A 25,495-nucleotide genomic window follows, 5' to 3' on the forward strand; every position below is an offset into this window, starting at 1 on the left:
TACTGTGTTTATGAAATATAAATAATTTATCTTCAAGTCATTTTTTTGTTTTCTGGTTTTTAAGCAGCAATTGAGGTGCAGCCATTTCAGTGTGCCTTGCCTGTTTAAAATTTTACTTCCTGCCCCCCCCCCCCCCCCCAGCAGATTCAAAAAGAAATAAAAAATCCCAACTGAGTAAAAACTTTTTTGTTCCCCATGGTTTCTCCTCATGTGATATTTGTGTTCTTTTTGCTGTTTGAAAAGTCCTCTTTTCCTCCCCAAGGCAACAAGGCACAGCAGGGATGCTTTCCTTCCTGCAGTGAGGAAAGTAAATTGGAAGGGATATGAAATATGCAAATCTGTGGAAAGCCTGGTGTTGCTTGTTCAGCCATTCCTGAAACAAAATACACAAATCTATGGTCTGGCAATTACGTTTTTTGAGATTAGGCCTTCTTCTGTTTGACTCAACAGTTGTATGTTGTCTCATGCTTTTCCTGTATTTTGTATTTTACCAAACTTAGTGAGCTATGGGATTTTTGTTGGGATATGATGTTTGTTTTCTGTAAGGCTGCCAAAAACTGTCTGTGTTTTTGTAGTTGGGTGTCTTTCCAGTCACTTAAAGGGATCTATAAAGAACTTGTATATTGACTTAAGTAACCGAAAATATCAAACAATATAAAAAATAGAAGAAACTTGATGAAGGAGGCAAAAAAAAAAAAGTCTGCAGTTGTGTGTAGTGGAGCTCCTGATGGGGTTCATCTGTTCTGGATGTGTTCCTGCTATGGTTAGATGGCAACTGTTCCTTTTTGTTCGTTCCTTTCAGTAATTTGCCTATTGTGTTTTTAAATATTTTTCTTTGCCTTCTTGCTTCTCCATTCTGTATTTGTCTTTTGTTTTGACAGTTCCCTACTGTTCGTTAAATTCAGAAGTTCAACTGAATATTTGAAATCTCATTTGATTTCATTATCTAGATAGAAGAATTGGTGATACTTCCATAACATCACTGTATCTTTAATGAAGTATCTTTCAGTATTTAATTTTGCTGTAACTAGAAACAATTCTGTAAATACAAATAGATACTCATTTTTATTTGTATATACAAACAGATTCTCTTCTGCACTTCCTTTGAATTTATGTTTTGAATTGCCAACTTCATAGGGAATTCATTTTCTACTCTGACCAATAGAAATCATAATTAGGCTCAAAATAAAAAGTCCATTTCACAAGGCTTTGTACATCTGTAATCCAAATGTAATAATGGTGTAGAAAGAAAAACGTGGAGCAGCTTGTCAGCTTGTGGTTTGCACTATGAAGTTTCTGCTTTGTATGAAAAGAAGTTTACTTTTATGAAGTCAAAAAAAATGAAGAAAAATTCAGTAACCTCTGTTCAACAGTGAGCTAGCGCATCTCCATAGTACTGGATTTTCTTAGATGTGATTCCAAGTATTTTTACTCATTGTAGTTGTTGGGCATCGGCACTGGTGCCCAAATCTGAGAAAACCCGAAGTGCCAAGAATTTTTCGGATCATTAGATTTATTTCTGTCTTTCACTATCAGAATTGGTTCACTTCTGCTATTAAGAAGGTAGTAAATGGTGGTATTTTCCTTGTGAGTAAAATAGTGTGAACTCTGGGAAATTGTTCACTTGTAGCGTGCCTATTAAGGGTAATTCTGGGATTTGAAGTCATTGTAGATTTTGATTTTCTGCTCAGCAGATAAAAGTTAAATAGCAGAAATAATTATTTTTCACTCTGTGTCTAGTTATATTTGACTATGTATTTCAGAATTCATTACAGTTAACTATGTTTTTTACTACTTGCTTTCTTGTGTCTCTTGAAGTATGTTTTGAGGCTCTAACGCGTTCATGTGGGGCTCTGTTGTGAATTCATTTTGTTGCACGTCTTCGGTGAGCTATACTGAATCACTTAATCCAAGAAAGATATTTTACATTTGAAATTTCAATTAGCATTTCACATTAGCATTCTTAATTACTTTATAACATACTGTTCTGTATGTGGGGCACTCTTAAAGCTGGTAATTGCTTCTTAAAAAAGAGCTCCTATTAAATACTGTGGCGTCTTTTTCTTAATTTTAATGAAGTAATTTACATGTTTTATTGATGTCCTTTGTCCTTTTCTCAACAGTTCTCAAAATCTTGCTAATGTGATGGCGTAAACTAGTAAAAAGGCATTTGCATAACATCATGGATGTCAGCAATGGTGTGTGATATTACTGAGGTGGTACAGTGAGAGTCTACTCTGTGAAACATCAGAAGTTTATATTTCTTCTAATTTTGCAATGGTAAGATTTTTATTTTCTTGTAAGTAATAGATTTTTAGAAAGTAACAGCAAGACGATATTTTTGTCTTGTCAGAAATTAGAAATAATATATAAGTTTGACAATAAGTACTTGCCAAAATGTACATTGGCTTTTTTATTTATTATACTATAATGGTGTCCATTTTGAACATCAGTTACTAATCCTTGAGTATATTGGTAGAGCAGTGTAGGTGGAGTATCTAAATGATCTTGTCTTTCACATTTGTGTTTGTCCACAAATGAGAATGCACTCTGGAAAGCAATGAGCTTGTATGTTAAAAGGGAGTATACAAGCACCAGTTCATGCATATGAAGTATAAGTACGAAATCACCACTGTAGACACAGTAGGAACACCAAGCAGACAACGTTGTTAATTAAAGTGTCAAACTTAATTGCTTAAGAGGTGTATCCTTCTTGTCCTATTCTCTCTTTTCTGCTCTAAGACTACGTGACACCAAGTAGTAGAATTTTGAGAATTTATACTTTCACTTATGTCTCTTCATGAGACATAAGTCATTTCTGAAATGAAAATAACTTCATGAAACAGTTTTCTTCCATTTGTCATTTAAGCCTTCCTAAAATAAACATATAAAAGGTTTGGTTCTGTACTTAAAATTTTAAGTTTTCACATCATATGACAACTGAGCGGGTCTCTGAAATCAGGAATTTGGCTATATGGAAGAGGGAAGCAATACAATTATGCACAAATGTGAATCTACTGATGATCATGTATATTATGACATTTGTGGTAAAGTGCTGTTTGATATGTTGACTTTTTAAAGATGAAATGAACAGAAGAGGTACAAGACTAAACTGATGCTTATGAAAAATGTTATTTTGAGTTTGGGCAAATTGAGAACTCCCGCTTTTCACCCTGAAGGCTCAAATACATCCACTCTCAAACTGGTTGTTTTTAGTTTAGCACTGAGTCTGAATTTACTTCAATGTTGGTAATGATTCATCCAACCAATTGCATGGAAAGTTTAAAAATGGAGAGAACTTGGTAGATAGCATTCTAGTACCTCAGAGGAGGAAAATACTGACAGTATAGCCAGGCTTTTCATTGATGTAAATGTGCAAAAACTGGAGACAGTGATCATAAATTGAAACAGAGGAGGCCTGACCTGTATGTGAGAAAAAATATTTTCTTTGTGAGGTCAAACACTGGAACAGGTTACCAAGAAAAGCTGTGGAATATCTGTACGTAACGGTTTTCAAGGCCCATCTGGATGTAGTCTTATGTAGCCTCATTTGAATGTTATTTGAGCAGCAGGTTGCTTCTCAAAGTCCCTGCCAACCAGTGAATGATTTTATGATTCTGATTCCGACATTAAAAATAACTATTTTTTTACAGGTTTAATTTCTTGGCACAGAAGAGGTATTAATACATAGCACAGACATGTTTATTTTGACACTAGATAGGTGTGATAATATGTTCTTCAGAATTGCTTTTTCTACGGATGTTCTTGGATGTTCTATGGATGTTATAATTTTTTTCATTGTGGATTTTTTTTTTTTTAAGGTTTCCCAATGAGTGGATCAGGATGAACATACTTTAGGGACTTGCCATAGTATGGCTGCTTCTCGATCTACTCGTGTTACAAGATCAACAGTGGGTTTAAATGGCTTGGATGAAAACTTTTGTGGTCGAACATTAAGAAATCGTAGTATTGCTCATCCGGAGGAGGTTTCACCCCATCCCCAAGTACGGTCAAGGTCACCAAAGAAGAGGCCAGATTCTGTGCAAACTCAGAAGGGAAGTAATGGTGGAAGAACTACTGATTTGAAACAACAGAGTGCTCGGGAATCATGGGTGAGCCCTAGAAAGAGAGGACTCTCTACTTCAGAAAAAGACAATGTTGATAAACAAACTGTGGAAAATTGTGAGAAAAGACAAGGAGAACCTGTATCACCAGTTTTGAAAAGAATTAAACGCTGTCTACGTTCAGAGGTACCCAACAGTTCAGAAGAAGACTTGCCTACTAAAACAGAAAAGGAATCTTTGGAGCGTAAAAGCTTAGTGTCGGACAATGATGCAGTCTCTCCTGGGACTAAGAGAGCTTGTCGATGTCTTATATTGGATGACTGTGACAAAAGGGAAGTTAAAAAGGTGAATATCTGTGCAGAGGGATTTAATAATTCTGCAATAGTTGAAGAAATCACAGGCTATCAGACTGTCAATGGAGTTGGTGAGAGAGACTCAAATTCTCTAAGCTGTGATGACTGTCAGTTTGATGGGAACTCTAAGCAAAACAGTGCTGGCTCCTGTATACCCAAGGACAAAACAGTAGCAGAAAATGGAAACTCATTTGCCCATTCTTCATTGTTGCTTAATAGCAGCAAGGAGGACGGTGTTGTAGACCATTATGTGCCTTGCACAAACTCTCAAGAACAGGTAAAGTTAGAGGACCACAAAATAATAAGTGACTGTTTGCCTGAGGAGCATGCTAATCAGGCAGATGAGCCAGCTACTGGGTCCTTTTCTGAAATCCAGTCAACTTTGTTGAGGGATTCTGAGGAGGAAGTAGACGTAGTAGGAGATAGCAGTGCCTCTAAGGAACAGTGTGCTGAAAACACCACCAACAACCCGAATACTCATCATGACAGTACATCAATCTCAGGTGAACCTGAACCACATTCTTCATTGCTGGACTGTGTTTCAGCTCAGATGACATCTATTTCAGAACTTCAAGAACACAGATACACATTGAGAACTTCACCACGAAGGGCTGCTCCTGTCAGAAGTAGCCCTACTAAAAATAACTCTCCTTGTAGAGAAAATGGACAAGTTGAGGAAAATAATCTTAGTCCCACAGAAAAGAATGTACCTGTAGGTATTAATAATATCAATGGATCTCCCAAAAATTCTGAAGAGATTAAACAGAATGAAAAAGAGAGAAATTGTAATACAGATAATGGGAGTGACGGACTAAGAAAGCCATTTTCAGAGGCTAGGCTTGTTGCTGGATGTGTACCATCTGCCAAAGAGAGTGCCAACAACCACACTGCAGAGGATGAGGAGGAAGAGCCTGATGTGTATTACTTTGAGTCAGATCATGTGGCATTGAAACACAACAAAGAGTATGTGTAACTATGGTAACCATGAATTCTGCTTTTGTCTTATAAAAATACATAATAAGTATTTAAAGTACTTTCAGAAAAACTTAACTGCTTTATAATTTTTGTGTTCTTCAGTACTCATTTTTCTTTCTTGCTTCTACTTCAAACAAAATTAAACTATTTAATATGCAGTATGGTACAGCAATGTGGTTTATACATCTCTCATGATGTGAGTTCTTTGGACAAAAATTGTTTTTGGAAACACATTTGTTTTTTCTCTAGAAAACTAGCTGGAAGCAAAGCCAAAGGATTAATAACTCTCTAATTAAAGAGCTCAGTTACGTATCAATGCCTGTGACAGAGCACAGACAGTTTGAAGATTTGTCATTCTATTGTACGTAGAATTTAAGGTTAGATACCTTGTTTTCTTGCTCATGGGAAAGACCATTATCATATTAAGAAAGATGAATTTACTAACTGTAGCAGTTTGAGAACTTCCTCTGGAGTAAGTTACACCTGCATTGTTTTGCATTTAAATGCAAATGTGTACATTCTAATTTTTAGAAAAGAGCACTGACTTGTTTTTACATTTACTTAGGTATCTGTAAGTAGAATTGTGGTAATTGTAAATATATGATATCTGTGACAGTGATTCTTAAAACAGAAGTATACTTCTCTCAGTGAAGAAAGTCTACATAGAAAAAAATTGTCTTCAAATAGTAAATTGGTCCAGATTTTATTGAACAGTCTTTGTACTGCTCTACTGAGTTCTGCGTCTTTTGTAGTTGCAATGTTTGCTTCTCTTTCTGTTGTGAGTACTGAAAGGCCAAATGCAGGTGAACTTCAGTTTGCTCCATATTAAGAGCTAAAGACACTGCTTTAATTTATGTAAATAGCACAATTGTAATGAATAAGAAATGCTAAGCAAAGATGATAGTTCAGTCCAGCAGAAATTTGTCTGTTTGGGGAGGATAGTAGTTGCATTGTATTCATGGTGAAATTTTGCTCAGTGTTGGATACAAATGCATTATTTTAATCAGAGAAAACTGGGGATTAGACCATAATTAGAGCATGACTGAGTCACACTGAGATGTTAAAATAACTGTGAAAGATGTACAGCTTCAAGCATCAGTCCGAAGTATATGGATACTTTTCCTGTTAGATACAGAAAATGTCAGCTTTGTCTAAATTGCAAATGAGAAAGATGGACTGTTGTCTTTGAAATTTTTGTATCTGTGTATAGAATGACTTTGCTAGGTATGATAGTAAAACTTATCGAGTTATAGTCATATAGTATCCACCTCTTTGGTGTATAGTAGGAAAAGAATGATGAAGAGTAGGTCAGATTTTTACATGTAGCCTCAATTTTAACTTCTTCCAAAATAACCACATTCAAGACTCAGGAGTTCCTTAAATGAAAACCTGTAACTAAATGTAAATGCTGTAAAGAGGAAAAAAAGAAAGAAAGGGAGGGAAGGGTTGTTATTATTAAATAAAACAGGTATTAAGGAGTTCTTGAAAAAATTCAGGAACGTGCAGGAACGTGCTCTTTTGTCAAGTCTTGAATATTGAAGGTTGCTCTGAAAGTTCTGCTACTTTTTGTTCAGACAGGCAAATAGTTTGTGAGAGCTGGTCGGGGCCTTTTGAAGTTGGAAGTTTATATAGATTGCCTGCAACTTGGCCCTGCTCCTAACTTGCTGTCCAAATGCCTATTTTCTAAAGAAAGTGCTGTGGTTTTTATCTTATATCTGATTGATTTTTAGTGAAAAAAGTGAAACATAGAAGTCTCTTCTAGATCAAAAATCTGTAGTTTTTACTTTTGACAAGGGAAGCGTGCTTTTGAAGGTAGTGTTACTTAACTGGATCTTTTTTTTTCCTTTAAAAAAATGTTACTAATGCTGGAAGATTTTGGATGGAAACGTGTTGTTTCGTTCTTTTTTTAATGTAGGGTAGAGGTTATATTTGTAAGAAAATAAGTCTAGTATTCTAATGGTTTCTCTTGATAATAGGATCATATGAAAGATCTGAGGTCTATATTTGGCATTTTTGAATGCGTTATGAAAATAAATTATCTTTTATCTGGAACTTCATAGTTCAAGAATTAATAAAATACAGTGCTATGCATTCATTTCCGGATCTAGAAATAAGTGTTCACTACAGGCTACTCTTAATTTTTGTATTATGGCTGTTCAGTGATGTGTTGGATTATTCCTGTTCAGTCTCACTTGATGCTTATTTTTGAAAACATTAAATTAAAAAGTGATAGCAGAAGTGTTTTCCTAGATTAGTGAGGTGCAAGAGAACTTCCAGTGTTCCTGTGCTATCAGATAAAGGCTATATTCATTTTGACTTCGATATTTTTAGCTTAGCAAAGTGTGTGCTGGTCTTAGGCTTATTAGATGTACAAATGGCATACCGTTTTGTTTTTCTGTCTTGTTAGTTTCTGATTAAACTTGTCTTTATGGATGATATTTCCTCTGGCTTATGTTTCTGTTCACTTTTGAAAGCAAATTTGGAGAGAGGTTAACATTTTGACTGGGATCAGGAGGTAGATTTTGCAAGACAGTAATATTGTTCTTCACATCCTTCATACAGGGGAAAAAAAGGCTCTGTTCCTCCATACTGAAGAATCAATTTATCTCTGTAGATTTAAATTATTTCTAATTTTATTACATAGCTTGATTACATATATGTTCATTCAGCTGAATTTTCACTCTCCAAGGAGCTGTTCCAACATTGATAAAACATCAGTATAGCAAAACCTCCAACAACTAGTGATATGGCTTGTTGTGTGGAAAACAAGTATGTTGTGATACTCTTGTATCTATTGTTCTTTCAGTGTTCTCATCTTTAAGCAACATGCATACATGAATATTTTTAGACAACTGATGGTGCATTAGGAAAAATAACCACAGAAAGCAAAGTGTGGAATATTATTCTGAGAGGTCAGAGTGGTGGGTGCTCCACAACCCTCCAATAGGATGTATCCATCCTGCAAAGAAGGATTCAGGATCTCTAAACAAAACATTTATTGCAGTGTTGGATGTTTGCATCAACACTGACAGGCTGATCTAAAGGCTTGCATAATTGTAAAGTACTGTTAATGTTAATTTTCCTGTTATTACATTCCCAGTTTGAATTCTTGTGTATTGTTGTAATCAGAAAAATTGTTGTTTCAGGAAAAAAGCATGGTTTGGTGAATATTTGAGAACTGTGCTTGTATTTCCTAGCTCAGAAGGGTTTGTGTTTTCTCTGGAGATATTTCCATAGAACCAGAGATTTTTGTTTAATTTTGCATTGCTGAATTTTATGTTGTGCTTTGTGTTTTGCACGTGTCTTTTATCGATAGCATATAATATCTTTTCTTTTTTTTACATTTTAATTCTCCCTTACAGTGCAAAAGCTTACTTTAATTTTCTGTCTTTGCATTAACTTCTCAGTCTGTTTTCCCCTTTGTCCTGTATTTGTGTTTCATTTAATGTTCTTTTTTTTTCTTTTTCCTCTCTACTTACTGTTTTTGGAGGTTTGTATTGATTGGCAAGCATTAGGGTTGTATGAGGGGGAAAAAATTCTGCTCAACACTTTTCTGTGGATCTACTGAACACTTTTGGTGAAAATATGATTGAGGAATTGAGTTTCCGTGTACATGTAAGGCATTGTGCAGTGTATTTATTTCTAAGATCATGTAATTTGGTGGTTAGCTTTACAGGGAGGGGATTAGGCCTATAGATGCAGGCACAATTCATGAATTGTGCATGAATACTTGCCTGCAAGCATTAAGATGCAAGAGCCAGTATGTTGTGCTTGTTTGGTAAATAAATATTCTCATATCTTTGTTTTTATTACTTTGTAATATTTAAAATTGCAATAGTTGTACCAGCATTTAATCTGAAGTCAGATGGATTAGAATGAATTAGTTTAATACATCTCTTAAAACCCCATTTTGTGAATTCTTACTGTGGATTTTGTTGTTGCAGAAACCTGGAAAGACAGAGGAATATGTTGGATATTCCAGTAAGATCTGATATTTAACTGATCACTCGTAGAAACGTTGTTGATTTATTTGAATGTGTTTAACTTCCAATATTACATGCATGTGACAAACAAAAAAAGCATCTCTGGCATCTTTTCCTATGTTACAAATTCTGTATTTTATTCAGTTGGTCACAAATGTTTCAACCTAATAAATCAGATTTTAGAAGTTCTCTGTAGAATTTCATCTCATTGCACTTGCTAGAATGCAGTCTGGTGCATCTTGGTATGGTAGTTGTTCATTTGGTATTACCAGTTCTTCTTGAAGTGCAACTCTAATGTAATTCTTCAGCAGCATTTTTCACTAATATCCATGTACCACTTTTTTTTTTCCTTGACTGGATGAGTATTAAAAATCAGACTATTTTCATTGATTATGTTTTATGATAACAGCACCATATCTATCTTTATGTTTACATATTATTCAAGAATATTACAACAGTATTTATCTCTGTATTTTCAGATATGTTCAGGTATGTCAGAGAATAGATCAAATTTATCACATAGTATGGATTAATCTCAATGTACGGATAAGATTGTGTAACATTCCTTTGTAGTGAGGGTTTGTAGCTATGAGTAGCCAGTACTGTAGACTGAATTATCCTTCTCTATTATTTTTCAGGACACCTTTATCTCATTTTTCTCTGCAGCATGCATGCAGTTTTATTGTGAGGAGACTGGTTGGTAGATTTTCAATATCTTCAGGAATACAACAAATTGGTGCAAATAGAAAATCAAGTTACTTTTCAGTGGCTGATTTTTTCCTTACTGAGGTGGAGAATATTAGAAGAAAGCAGTTATTTTGTAAATATGTAACCTCTGCTGATTTCTTAATAGGAAGGTATTTTTCAGCACTGGTGAAGTATAAATTTTAGCGTTGGAGAATAATAGAAGTTAGCAGCTATGTTTTTTATTTTAAAGGCATATGTGCCGTACGCTTTGGATCGGAATGTGTTTTGATTCTTGCTTAATCTGCGCCGTGGAGTGGTAACATGGCATAAAGTGATATCTTTTTCTTACATCACATACTAATGCAAAATTTAAGCATAGATTTTTTTCACGGAGCAGGTTCTGTTCTTTAATATAGATCCATGTTCTCAGTAAGTACCAAAATATTGGCTTTAAGTAAAAATCTCATTGAATGTATCTCTTGAATGCTGCAGCTAGTTTATCTGCAAAGCAGAAAAATAAGAGAAATCACTTAGAAACTCGTAATAGGAGTTCTGATCAATTGCAGAGTGGTAGTGTGGATAATTGCGTTACTAAATCATGTTGTGCTACTGTAATGGGCATACCACCAGATCTATTAATTAAGTGCTGATTACATTTTACACCAGTGTAAGATAGTTAGGATTTTGATATATTTTTTTGTAATTTTTACTGCTGGCATTATTATTTTTTTATAATGTACTTACTCTATACTTACAAAAAAAAAAAAAAAAAGGTAAATGACATAAACTATTGCAGGATCAAAGCAAGCTTTAGTAAGAGTATTTTCATAATCATAGAACATGTTTTATAATTACATAAACTATTCAATAAACACTAAATAATAGAGCTCTTAGTTTGTGAGAGGGAATGCCTTGGGCTGTGCTGTATCTGCTTTTTTTCCTCACTAGTAATAGGTTTATTCTGGGAACTATGAAATGTCAAATTCATTTTTCTGTCTCTGAATATATTTATCTTGCTGTCCGCCACAGTACTGTCCTAGTGAACAGCAGTATCAACCACAGAACAATCCTCATTTCAGTAATGTGTCCTGTGGAATACTGTGTCCTTTGCTCCTTGAATTCTCTTCCATTCTGATTTGCCTGATTTTTCTCCTTTTTTCTTTCTACACTCTTCCAAGTTGTCACTTCCTGACCTGGAAGAGAGCACAAGCTCTGTGGTGCAGAGTAGTATGTCTGCTTTGCTTGCCTTACCCTTAGTGGAGATGGTAATTGTGATCTCTCCCACTTCCAAACTGCAGATAGAGAACATTCAGGAACTCACTTATTTTTCGAGCTTCCTTGATCACCATGGTTCAGAAATCACGGAGGAAAAAAATGTACAAATTACGAACAAAACACCCACCAACTTACTATCTTAATACAGAACAATGGTAGAAGTTTTTTTCCACCTGGTCATAAAAAGCACTTAAAATTCCTGAAGGATCTTCATAGCAATCAGGTCCTGATTTAAAAAAAAAGTTAAAAAAAAAAAAAGAGATATTAATTTATAAATTCAGCACAACTGCTGTTCTGGTTGTGTTTTTGGTTATACATGAGTGACACTTGTCACAAAAGCAAAAGTATATGTGATGACATTCAAAAGTTTTAAGACAAGCGCAAGCTGTGTTTGTCCATGGTTTTATTTTCATGGTGGATGTTAATAAAAAGTATGTTTTATTCCATTCTTCTCTTTTCTCTTTTACCCAAAAGTGTACATTCTGTTCCTACAGCAAGAACATGCATCTAAATGGGGGTTTTCTTTGTCATTTTCTTTTTAGTGAGAACCTGCATAGGGTAACACAGAATGAGTTGAATGAGTTCAGTAATCAGTACTGCCAGCTTTCTCAGATTTTATTTTCTTTTTTTATGAGATGGGGTTTCTGTTCAGCTGGTTGAGTCTTGTGGTAACAAGATGGGGTACTCATATTCTGTCTCTCTAAGAAAGCCCCTTGGCTGCTTTCCCATTATCTTTTAAGAGAAGAATATCCAAGGGGAGATAATGAAGAAATCAAAGTGGCATTTTCTTTCAGTGAAGGAATTAGAACTGTTTTCATTACAGATGAGAAGGAAGAAGTAATAGTTGAAAGTGTGCTGTTGGTATTCCCTTTCATGCCTCTTGTGAAAAAAAGAGTTCTTCTGCAGTTTCTGCATACCACTTCAAGCATCAAAAATAGAGGAATGACAGACCTACAGCATCTTCCCCACTCATGACTGTCTCACAAATACTTTTAAATGAAAGGAACATCAGCAGCAGGCTGTATTAATGTGTTAATTTGGGGAGGGCTAATGGTTGATGTTTTAACCTTTTCATGTTGACAAAATTGAAATAAGTTACACATTCATTCAGAGGCACAGAGATATAAGTGCTACTAGAAACTTTGAAAACTAGCTGGAAATGCAGTTATTTGCTAAGGATGATTTGGTATGGCTAATAGTAAGCACTACTGAGTGTGGTGGACAGCTCTTGGCAAGAGCAAGGCCTACAGAAATGCATGGGTGTGGATGTTCTGTTTCTGAGCCAAACATAAAGACTTAAGAAAGAAAGGGACATCAGAGGTTCAGAACCAACAAAATATTGATCAAATGCTTAAAAATAGAAAGCCAGGAAGTTAGAAGGAGCATGTAACTCTTTCCTTGGGCTGCCTTTGAAATAAGGGTGGAATGGTGTTCCTTTAGCATCCAGGTAAAAGGCTGCAGAAGAGTTTTTTGGTTTAGTGATGGTTGTTGTTTTGTTGTGTATTTGTTTTTGTTTTGTTTTTAAGTTCTTCCTTTGAGAAGAATTATTTTATTGTACTTCTTGACTGTATATTGTTTTAATTGAGTGCTTATTACAACTTCATCCTGGAGTTCAGAAATTGCAATTTTTATTGTTATCAGCAGGGTGAATATGGAGAACTGGCCTTGTGTGTGTAGGCTTTGTTGTTGTTTTTTACATAAAATGGAGATATGGGTTGATTATTATTTATCTCAGAAGTCTTTTAAATGCCTTGAAATAGAAACATTATTTATGGATATAGAAAGTACAATGAATTATTGTACATATAAAGAAATCAAGTTGTAGAAGAAGAAAAAATTAATTATGGATTGCAAAGTTTGGCTGTAAGTCAATTATCTTAGTCATAGTATCATAGTATTAGTAAGGAAAAACCTAACACATGCTGCTTTCTTTAGGTAAAGGTGCTTTTGTCCTGACAGGAGTTGATGTATGCCCATATTGATTATGTGCTTTTCTGTTTCTGAAGGGCTGTCAGAAAAGGGCCACTTTTCATCGGTCTCTTTTGCTTCCATGTTGCTGTCAGGTGTGTTCTACAAGTCTTGCACTCACTTGGGAATCTCAGCACTCTTCCCCACTGTAGTAATGGATTTTCAAAAATCTCTGCTGGACATTAGAGTAATTTGTGAGGAAAAAGTACATTCAAATTTCTATATCATGGTACTGGCAAAGATTTCAGATGAAGCTTAAAAGCTGGGTGCTTTGTCTGATGATTCTGATCTAAACTTTAAACAGCAACAAAAACCCACCATTTTTTATTTTTTAAAGAGAAGATTCTATTTGACTAGAAAATTTCTCCAGGAAGCTGCCTTGAGTTAAAATGGAAATTCTAAATATATTTTCCACAACTTTAGACTAATACTGGAGTACACTTTTTCTGCATTAGTTTTCAGTCCTCCAGTGCAACCTGATTAATATGCCAATCCTTTCTTAGTTTAGCGCCTGATAAGGATTTTTTTCTGAGCTGCTGATACTTTTCCTAAATCTGAAGTGACTGAGTAGAGCATTTTAATATCCATTTTGTTGGAGTGCCAGTAGATGGCACTAAAACAAAGACTTACTCAAAGCCTCCCAATGAATGATAGGTAACTGATTGTTCTTGAAAATACAAGTTTCAAATACTGCATATGTTTGCAGTAATAGTCTAACAGTGATAATAGTGATAAATATATTTAAACAGTAAGGAGGTAACTTTGAGATAGCATCTGAAGTGTCTAAAATCCACAACTGATTGTACTGAAAACAAGTGGTAAGCGATGAGTGCTCACCTCTATGTCTGTAAGGTAGTCTGTCTGAATGCTGTGAAACGGGGGTGATCAAAGTTATATCTGCTTATAAAGATAAGCAAATGTGAGAATATTTATTGTATCACTGAGAGTGTCATATAGTCATCAAATGTTGAAAAAGATGAAGTAGTTCATGTTAGGAAATAGAGACTAGAACTTGGGATTGAGGGGATTTCATTCTATAAGTTCCATTTATTTTCATTAGGGGAGAATGGATGTAATACATCTTGTCTCCACCTTAAAGATGAGAAAATGCCTTAAAATTCTGTTTCAGTATTTCATGATGACAACTCAGCTGATAGTGCACTGTAGCATACTGAGTTAATGTGTACATTTACTTTGGACAAAGATACTTGAAATAGAACTTCCTTTTTATGGATGAGACAATATCCATATGTGGCTCACAGTTTTCTCAAGTGTTCCTAAATGTTTGTGGATTCAGACTTTGTAGGGAGTTTGTTTGCAGAGAAAGCTTTGCCACTCTTTTACATCTGCCCCTTACATTGTCTAGCAGGACAAAACTGATGCTTCATGTTACTTTAATATGATTTAACTGAAAAGCTTCACTCGTTGATTTCATTCAGTTTGCAGATGTGAATCAGATTAGTTAAAATCTTCATTTCATGCTGTCTGTTCCTCAGAGAACTCATTCACTTAAGACTTAGAGTATATTTTCCTCTCAAGAAATGTTCAGACCAGAAACTAGCATCTGACTGTTAGTGCAACTCTGACATGAGTTTATTTAAACATGCAGAATGACACGGCCTCTGGTATAGGCTGCTGCTAAGTCATTTCATGTGTGAGTTGTGGAAGTACATTGTGTAGGATGAAAATTTTCCTGCAAAGTAAACTGTGCTTCAGGCTTACGTCCTAAAAATGTAGTAATTTCAACTGAGGAAAGTGTAACTTCCATCAGGGTAGGTGTTAGACTGGCTGCACTTTTCCTTAGGTAACGGATATTTAATCATATGACTTTGTTTTGTTTTAGCAGAGAATGTGGGATCATTTTCCATGATAATTCCTCACAGATTTTGTACAAAATCACGTGGTTGCAGCCGGGCAGTGCTGAGATGGTGGCTGTGTGGTTTACCTCTCTGGTGTGTGCCGATGTTCTGCAGCAGTGGGGGAGACAGGTTGCAGTAACTTTCTCCATTCACTGCCCCATACCTTTATATTCTCTGGGCTTTTTAGATTTTGGAGGATGGTGGCTCACAACTTCAGGAAGTAGTTTGAGTTGTTGTGTTTATTTACAAAAAAGAAAACCCTGCAAGATGTATGGTAAAATTGTTTGCTGCTTTCTTGTTGTTGTTTGGAACTGTCATGGAAATTAAGTGCATGTGTGCACTTTTTTTGGTAACATGGTAGAAGTATTATGCCAGAACAGACAGACTTCAAGAAAATGCTGACTGTGTGTTATTTCACACAGAGAAATTTTTGCGGAGAAATGCTTGGCTCTTCTGCAGTTGTGTGGGATCACAGAAGTAAAAGCCTGTACAAACATATGAAAACAGTAGTGATTTGAAATGTAAAGGACTCGTGCACTGTTATACAGTTGGTTAAAAACTTGTGTTAGAATTTAAAAGAATGTTTCAGTACTTAGCAAATATGACATACCTCAGTGTGGAAAATGTTAATTATTTTCAGTGTTTTCTTTGGAAAATAAGACCCCAAGATGCACGTTTTCCCTCACTTAAACAAGTCTGATACTCACATAATAAACCTGTGGTCCTACTTCAGTGCTTCAGAAAATAACCACTCATTAAAAACCAAATATAGAAGTTGGAGTAACTTGAAGTAAACACATTTCTTTAGCAGAAGTATTAAAAAGTACTGTGAACTGTTTGCTCAAAACCCTCTTCTCTCCTGAAGTATTTTATGAAAAAAGTGCTATGTTATGGCAGATCAGCATCATGTGAAATGCTTCAGATTGATTCTGACATTGTTGTAGCATTTTATGTATTCCCATGAAGACCAGTGGGATCATTTGTGAGCCATTGAACTTCTCATCAGTGATAACTGAAGTCACCTGAATGCTTTAAGAAGTGGTTAGCTTTCAGTATTCTTGTTTTGTTTGTTACTTCTCCTAAGTGCAATTTCTTCTTCCATTCAGACTTAATTAGTGAAGGCCACCTCATTAAGATAATTTCCGTGCCATGTGAATCCTCATTGAAACCAGCATTTGTAAAATGTATTTGATTGCCTTTTGCCTTCTTTATATGTAACCGTGTTGAATATAATGATTATTTTTTTCCATTCAATTTTGAAAGCAATCAAATACAATTTGAATAAATAAGGAAATTAAATATCTGCCTTTCGTTTCTTGAGCCACTGTAACAACATCAACTGCAAATGTTTGAGTCTCTATTGCTATGACTGGAGTTAACTCCAAAGGTTGAGCAGAAGTTGCATTACTTGATGATGGAGAAAAGGCTTTTTGTTGTCCTTCATCTCCCTGAATATTTTTATTAGCCGCTTTTCTTTCACTTCTCTAGAGTGTACAGGGCAGACAAGTACTGTCAGGGCACCTGAGATGGATGGAGGTTGCCCAGCACAAAGATAAGCAGTAATCAGAAGTTACTGGTAAAAACTTAAGAGAAGGTTTTGTGTTTACTTGTGTGTGCCCATAACAACTTGAGCTGCAGTGTTGTCTCAGGCCGATCTTGACGTATACCATCACAAAAGTTATTTCTGAAATCATTTTGTATGTTCAAGAATAACCTCGCTACTTATTTAATGAGCATTTCAGGTGTCAATTAAATGTAACCTGAATATGTGAGGACTAATTTAAATAAGAAATCCATAGGAGATTTGTATCACGCTGTTTTTAAATGAACTCAGCACTTTAGTTTCAAGCTGAAAAACTCGTGGCTATAGTTTGTGTTTTCAGCTATTACACAGAAGTGGAAAGAAAATCACCTTCTCTGAGGTGATGCAGTGTCTGGGCAGAAACTCATACGCTTGATGATATGAAGCCTGTATTTTGCCTCGAAGCTGTTTACTTCCCCACACTTACCCAACTACCAATGTAGTGGATTGAAAATCTTGCATTTCTCTGAAACCTCTGGATCCTTTTTATAGTATGTGTGGAAATGATTGCGTTAAGATTCTTTTTACTTTAGCAATAAGGGAACAGAAAGAAGATTTTACTGAAATAGTTTAGTAGTAAATAGATCTTACTTGATTTTAATACGCACTGGGTTGCATTTTGCATTAAACTAAAACGTAGTTGTAATACTAAATGTCAGAAAGCATTTTCCTGAAAGCATTGATATGTAGTGATTTGTAACAACAGGGGCCACAGGTGTCACAGGTTTGTGATCTGAAGTGGACAACCATACCTATAAAGCTAATGAAAGGAATTACTCATTTATTGTAAGACTGTGTGATTTCCTGCCCTGAGTTAGCTTTACAGAAGACAGTCTGGGCAGCCTCCATTACTGAGTGCAGATGTGAGTCTTAAAGTGATCTTTAGCATACTTGTTAAATAGAAAATCAGATTTGCATGGGGATCAAGCATGGTGTATTTGAGGGAACACTGACATTTCAATTAACCTCTGTATTATTAGAGAAATCTCTCCTGTATGTATTTATTTTGTAAATTTCTTTCGGTGGTTTATTGTCACGTTTGCAAATGGTTATTCTGTTCTCTGAAGTGAAGCTTCTCTGAAATGTTTAGCTGCGGAGTTCTTAAGAGTCATTCTTATACATTCTGTAGGTGGTTGAGTGCAATGTTGAATTTTTGCAGTAGAATCATTTGTGGTTTATTTTGGAGTGAGTGAAATTGTATCATTCTGTTGGGTTTTTTTTTTTTCTAAGTGAAGAATATAGAGCATAACTGTTGAGAATATGAGAAGCGTGTCCTTGGTAGCATTGTTTTAGCTAGTATAGAATTTAGGTTTAAAAAAAACTCAATGTATTAGTAGTAATAGTAACACTGTTTTTTACTGGTTTATATAAATTCATCTACTTAAAATAATTTTGATACAGTTATTTATATAATTCAGTAAAAATGCCTATCACCTGTTTTGGATAAGCTATGAATTCTGTTAGATACTAGGAGATAATCATGGCTAGTATTTAGATTTGGAGGTTCACTCTTGAAGACAAATTTAGTGAGATGTTTTCCTTTGTCTCTGTAGTTATCAGAGACTGTTACAGACGATTGCTGTACTCGAGGCTCAACGTACTCAAGCAGTTCAAGACCTTGAAAGTTTAGGCAGACACCAGAGAGAAGCACTGAAAGATCCTATTGGATTTGTGGAAAGACTCCAGAAGAAGGTATTTCAATGGGCATTTCTTAAGTCTTACTCAGATTTTTTTTTTAATAACTAGTGATTCATCATCTGTAGAAATTGGAATTCTTTATAAACTTGCATTAGGACTCTAAAGCCTTTTGTCTGCTGAGCAAAAAATGGCCCGTTGTTTGCTTATCAAATCTGTAAGAGAAAGCGCTCAAATATTCAATTAGATATATTTCCTTTTTTTCTTATATGGAAATGTAATTTTAAAATTTCTAATTGTAAGAGGAATATTTTAGGACTACCTGAAATCTACAAGTCATAAACTTCAGATCAAGAATTTGGGACTTTTCTTATTAGAGGAATTAAGTCTTGTACTATGAGTGAATTTGGTAGGGTAGTTTTTAAAGAGTGGGAAATACAGTTCATAAAACCAAAATGAACTCTGGAAAATATGTCTAGAAGAGTGCTGGATAACATAACTGAAACATTGTCTGAGAGAGGAGAATGAATTCTGATAAGTAAGGATCTTGTTTTTCAAGTGAAAAGAAAAAAAGAACAGATGTTAAAAGGTTTAAAGGTTGAGTATTTTTTCACTCCTACATCTGCCAGTGACAAATGCCTCCCCTTCTTGTCTGGCAGCAATATTCTGTATTTCAGAGGAAAATGAAATAGGTACCTTACAATGCCCTCACCTTATGCTTGTAGAGACGTAGATTTAGAGAGGTCTTCTCTAAGCCCATTGGTTTCAGTGGTTATTATCCATTACATTTTGAGATGAACTTATAGCATGCAAGACTTAATAGGTTACATATGATAATGGTTGTATCATGCAGGAAGTAGTAATGCTAGCTGAAAGCATCTGGTGCATATGAGTGCCTGAACCCAAGGAAATAGATACTCTTAAGCTTGGCCGTCAAATTGGTGACCCTTGCAACGGTTGTGTTCTATGTAGAAGACAGCAAAATCAGTGTAAAACATACACTGAATTCCTTGATGAGATGTGTTTAGGTTTATCAGATGATAAAACTTGAAGTCCTGTGGTTTCCTGTGTTTTCTTAATCTTGAGAAAGGTACAGATCCTAGGCAAAAAGTATGTCTGAACAAAACTCAGACAGCAATGAGAAATTGAAGTCAGGAACTCCTTATTTCAACTGTGAAACACACATTTTCAAGTCTTACCTTAATAAGCCATCATTGTCCGTGCCGCTGCATATTTTATATGCACTGTTGTGTATTACTCTTGAAAGATACCTTCTCCTTAAAAACAAACAAACTGTGTGCTGCATGGCACTTCAAAAATATTGATTTTCAATTTTGCTGTTAGCTAAAAGGCAGCATCAGGTTTTCGTTACTTTTTAGGATTTGTAGCTATTTGTTTGGATATTCAACTAATTTAAATATTGCTTTTCAATGTTTACTTTCTTTTTTCAGGTTGATATGGGTCTTCCATATCCTCAGAGAGTTGTTCAACTCCCTGAGATTGCCTGGGACCAATACACCACTAGCCTTGGAAACTTTGAGAGAGAATTCAAAAACCGAAAACGTAACAGTAGAAGAGCAAAGCTGATTTTTGACAAAGGTAAAAGGAGAAAAAATGTATGTTACAAAAAGCAAGAGATGAGTATGGAGATTTAATTAACCCTTTCCTTTGTTCCCTCCAGTAGGTATACCTGCAAGACCAAAAAGTCCTTTGGATCCCAAGAAAGATGGAGAGTCAATTTCATATTCTGTCTTGCCTTTAAGTGATGGTCCAGAAGGTTCTACAAGCAGTCGTCCACAGGTAGTTCTCACAAAAGGAAATTTTTATAAAATAGTAACTTTTTAAACTACTGTGTGAATATTTTAAACTTCCACATCAAATGCTAAAATTGGTCATGAGGCTCATGCATGTATTGAAATCTGTTTACTTTTTTTTTTAATTATTTAGGCAAAACTTACTTCAAATTTCCCTGCATTTATTTGGTCTGTATTTCTGTTTTTGGTCTATATTTCGTTTTACTTAGGTAGGAAGAGGATCAGAGTATCCTAGCCGTATGTTTTCTAAACTCCTTTTCCATTTTATGTCCTCTGTTTGAACAGATGATAAGAGGGCGACTCTGCGATGAGACCAAACCTGAAACTTTTAACCAACTGTGGACTGTAGAGGAACAGGTAACGGGAAACCTTTCTATTTATTTTGTAGCAGTGATAACAAACATGATAATAATAAAAACAAATTGTGTAATAATATTTAATTAGTAATTAGAAGCTAAAGTCGCATATATATAGATACTTGTACTTTGACAACTCATGCCTATATTAAAATAGGTTGTGTTTTTTTTAACTCTTGGTTTTTGTTTGATTTAGAAAAAACTCGAGCAGTTGCTTCTGAAGTATCCACCAGAGGAAGTAGAGTCCCGAAGGTGGCAGAAGATAGCTGATGAACTGGGAAATAGAACAGCTAAGCAGGTAACAAGTAGGACGCTTTGCGGAGGAGTTCCTCTCATTGATAACATTTTTTTATTGCTTTTTAGAAAGCGTGATAAGAATTTGTATCTGGATTTATTCTCATCTCTTGAATAATTTATTTCTCATCTTGATAATTGGCACACATTTTAATACTTGTATATCACAGAATTGGTTCTATATTGGTGTCCACATCCACAAAGGAAGCCAGAAGTGGAGACACTGAGTGTTTCTGTGTCTGACTTTTAGGAGCTTTTTCAGTAAAACGGCATAATTTCTCCAGATTGGCCACGAGAAAAAAGCTGATGTCTTGTTTTTATAGTATTTTAATTTCTTCTGTTTAGCTAGTGTGTTTTCACATTAAGGAATATTAAGTATTTCAGTATAAAACATTACTTCATTTCTAGTGATATCTGTATTTATACAAATGTTTTTCCATAGTGGCAAATTAAAATGTATGAAGCTCATTTCATAAATAAAACGTGGAAGAATTTTCTATATGGTACCAGTATATAATTTATGTGTTACTGTTTACTGTTAACACAGAAAAAGTTTAATTTCAGCAGGTAAGAAGTTGCTTAAATTCTTTATCACTGCTTTTGTTTGGTTTCCTTGTGTATGTTTGAACAAGATGATTTTTTACTATGAAAGCTTCAAAGCATCTGGAAATATGACAAATGTAGCATTACAGAATATATAACAGAGTAGTTGTTGCAGTGTTGGAAGTGAAAGTTTGGAGTCTTTATATTGTGAGCCAGTGTAATTGGTACTGGCAAAAATTTGATGTGCAAGCCTGTCATATTTCATTTGACGTTCAGTTGTTGCATGTTGGTATTTTTTAGGTCGCCAGTAGAGTGCAAAAATATTTTATTAAACTGACTAAAGCTGGTATTCCAGTTCCAGGAAGAACTCCAAATTTATATTTATACTCAAAAAAGGTGAGACAGCAGAAATTCCGTTTTTATTGTTACATTTGCATGCAAATTGAAACTTAATTATTTCAATGGATTTGATTAGTCTTGATTACAACTTTCTTACTCGCAAGCTCCACCAATGTATTTCTTGATCTGTTATTTTAACATTAGCAATATAGAGTGAATTGGGTGTTATTCTAATTTTACATCAACACCTGTTAATTGAATAACCTTGGGGAGATGAAGTATCAGAAAATAGAACACTGCGTTTAGATTGCAGACAGAGCTAACGGGGCCAAAGGATTGATTGATCTTGGGTGTATTTTTTCCTCATTTGTAAGTTTACTGAAATTAATCTAGAAAGGGATAATGAGAACTATACTGGCAGAAGATGAGGAGCCAAATACATCATATTCTGTAGTCATCTTTTAATTATCAAAACCACAGAAAATTAAATATAACAGCATACGAAACTAGCACAGGCATAGACTTAATTCTGAATTGCTGTGTTTTATTGTGATTTGTGGTGTGTGTCCATTAAAATAGGAAGTTAATAGAAATTATCATTAAAATGTAGTGGTTTTCCTGGTTTTGGAAAGAGTGAGAAAATACAATCCTGAGAAATCTTCTTAATTTGCAAAAGAAAAGACCCTAGATTTTTTGCACTGACCAGTTATATCTTTTGATGTAAGTCTTGTAGTTCTTCCCTTGGGTACTAAAGAGAACTCTAGATGTTTGAAGAGAGCGGTCTCTGTATATACTTGTTTTTGTTGCTGTTACCATTATATTTAAAGAGGTTGTTTAAAACCTGTCACAATGGCAGTTTGTGGAGTAACGTGTTCTTTTTTTTGCATTGATGTTTCCTGATAATGAATAGAGTAAGCTCCACATTGCTTCTGAAAAGCAAACATTTACAAACTTAATTCCTTGAAAGTTTGGGACCTGAAGTTGCTGTCTGACAAGCCTGATAGGAAGAACTGCCACTGTGTATCTATAGTGCTTTAAAATGGGTGTGTGCAACATTTATCTCCTAGTTTTCTCTGAAATTGTTGCAAAGAAGGAGTGCTTTTATCAGAAATTTTCCAGTGTGCCATCTAACAACGTAATGCCATTTTACTTTCACCAGGAGTTTAACCTACCATTCTACTCTATAAACAGAGGCATGATTCTGCTGCTTCATCTCTTGGAAAATTGCATTCTGATAGGAGAACAAAAAAAAAAAGAAATCCAGCTGCAAACACTGATACCTTAAATACTGTAGTGAGATTCATGTATTACTTGTGCATTACTTGTACAGTTTACTGTACTGGGGGCTGATTTCAAGAGGGTGAAAATTTCCTTCTGAAAACAGTCTTTTATTTTCTATTTATCACCTTGCTATTTTAAATAACCTTAGTCCCACCCCTTGTTTTCTTTCCTCTTAATTTTATTTGGGAAGACTTATTACTGAACATGAGAAGTGCTGCAGGGCAGCAGATCACTGTGTTTGCTAAATAATAGGAGCACTTAATCAGTACACATGTGACTCTTAACTGTATTTTTCACTAATTTGAACAGCAATCAGTGAAGTTCTTTATGCTGTTCTGCTTACATACACAGCACAGTAAATACAGAAACCGTATTTTATAAAATTCTTAACATTTGCAAACTACAATAGCAGTGCTGCCAACTTAGATTTTTTCTTAAGCTTATATGTAGAACAACTCTAGCACTTACATCTCTTTTTGCAATGTGAGTAATACCTTTATTCTTATGGCTGAATTGTAAGAATAAGGTAACTGTGCCTTGATTTGGAGCAAGGTAGCTTCTCCATTTTCTATTTGAAACCCACGTTAAAAAGAAAATATAATTACACAACAGATGAAAAAATGTAACAAACAATGTATGTGGGGGATTTGATTTCTCAGTCTACTAACATAGCTGTCTACTTACAATACAGATTGTATCAGACTGTAGTTATTCCCAGTAGAGAATAAGATATCATGGCAGAAAGGAAGTGCAAGGGGGTATTGAAAGCCTGGATTGTGCTTGTGCTGTGCTCATGTTTATTTTGATTCTGAGTATATACATATGCTATAAACGGCAGTATCTGCTTTACTGCCTGTAATAGATGTGTAAGTATTGGATGCTGGTTCTTAAAGTATGCATTTCTGAGGGACTAAAAGGCTTTGTTATGTTTAATGTAAATACTGGTGTCGGAAGAGGCTCTTCACACAAGGAGGTTTCTCCATAGAGATCACCTAGTCTGCTTTTTTGAAATGGTTACTGGGGAGGTGAGAGTCTTATTTCATTCTTGAACATCTTGTTGAACTCATATGACGTAATGTCTCTTCACATAAATGGTACATGAAGTTATGCAGGATACTCCAGTTTTTCTGCCAGCCACTAGTGAAAATAATGCATAACCACTGATTTAGCACTCCTTTATTCAGTTATGACTTATTTTTTTAATGTAATGCTTGTAATACTCCGTCATTATTTCACTTTCTTTTAAGCTTAATCCTGAAGATACACTTCCCAAAGGAAAAATGACTTTTTTTAACTGTCTGCTTGTAGGTAGTATTGTAGAATCATGTTAAAAAGCAGAATGATGTTAAAAAAAAAGAATTCAAATCCTTGGTTAAATTGTAGGCCATAACCACGTGTGAGATAATGCAAGTGTGTAAGTGTAGACATACATTTTTCTTTCTTACATTTCAGATCTAATATTGCTTGTGCATTACAAAAAATATTTTCCCTGTAAAAGCAGAGATGCACTGGCACAGCTGCCCAGGGAAGTGTTGGGGTCACCAAACCTGGAGGTGTTCCAGATCCGTGGGGATGTGGCACTGAGGGCCACAGTTTAATGGACAGTATTGGTGGTAGATGATGGTTTGACATGATTATTTTAGAGGTCTTTTCCATCCTTAATGATTCTGTGATTCTATGTATACAGATCTGTTTTCCTTATATTAATAGAATATTTAAATCACTGTGTCAGCTCAGACTGAGATACAGCCTAACTTTACAGGTGGAATTGTTCTAGCGCGTATCTTAAAGGAAGCTAGAAAGGAAGCAAAGCATAGGAAGCCAGTGATCTTAAGGCAGGTGGAAAAAATCAGCACAAGTGATTCAACATCAGTCTTAAAACAAAGTGTTCACTTTTATTCTGTGCATTGTAATTCTCCTGCATAAATGAGGTACCAGTTTCCAACCAGTATTACTTCATGTCTTTCCTTACAAGTTAATTGGGCTAGACTCAGTTCCTTTTGTATTTTTGTCTGCATAGCTACATTTCATCCAATATAATTGCTTTGCCTTTTTAAACTATACACAATTTTAAAATAATGTTACATGTTGAATTCCTCTTCAAATAAATGGCTTTGTAACTGGTTTTAGGAACCTCTGGGATACAAGTTCTTGATAAAAGATGAAGTAACAATTATGTTAAATATTTATTATGCTTTATCTATATGACAGAACCTAGACAAAGAGCAAGACGGTCCTCTCTTCTATAATGACAAAACACAAAGAAATGCTTTTCATGCTTAGAGTTTTTGATTCACGCTTTTTTTTTTTTTTTTTGAGCTATGGAATATATCAAGATGCTTAAAAGGTAGTCTGGAAAGGAGCTAAGTAAAAAGTTGAGTCAGTTTCATTCATTAAATATTCTTCTGTTTGGTATTAAATATTCCTCCATGGGGAATATGTAATAAGGGCTAAGTGCCTTTAAGTAATCTACTTTCAAATAGCTGT

At 34.9% G+C, this 25,495-nt stretch overlaps 1 protein-coding gene across 4 annotated transcripts in view; it reads left to right on the forward strand.

Annotated features, from left to right (window-relative positions):
- Positions 1-25,495, forward strand: part of ZZZ3 (zinc finger ZZ-type containing 3) — a 54,634-nt gene that overhangs the window by 20,936 nt on the left and 8,203 nt on the right. For 2 of the 4 annotated variants that reach the window (XM_042819085.1, XM_042819086.1), the window contains exons 2-9: positions 2,124-2,280; positions 3,822-5,380; positions 18,300-18,438; positions 19,833-19,980; positions 20,063-20,181; positions 20,481-20,552; positions 20,748-20,849; positions 21,689-21,784. In XM_042819085.1, the coding sequence (XP_042675019.1) occupies positions 3,873-5,380; positions 18,300-18,438; positions 19,833-19,980; positions 20,063-20,181; positions 20,481-20,552; positions 20,748-20,849; positions 21,689-21,784 (2,184 nt within the window). In that variant the 5' untranslated portion in view covers positions 2,124-2,280; positions 3,822-3,872. Of the gene's footprint in view, positions 1-2,123; positions 2,281-3,821; positions 5,381-18,299; positions 18,439-19,832; positions 19,981-20,062; positions 20,182-20,480; positions 20,553-20,747; positions 20,850-21,688; positions 21,785-25,495 lie in introns of those variants that run through there. The other 2 variants (XM_042819087.1, XM_042819088.1) reach the window with 2 other exon arrangements.

This window comes from Centrocercus urophasianus, unplaced genomic scaffold (genome assembly GCF_019232065.1).
Source record: "Centrocercus urophasianus isolate 14NV4802_14NV808 unplaced genomic scaffold, USGS_Curo_1.0 seq_18, whole genome shotgun sequence".
NCBI lineage: Eukaryota > Metazoa > Chordata > Aves > Galliformes > Phasianidae > Centrocercus > Centrocercus urophasianus.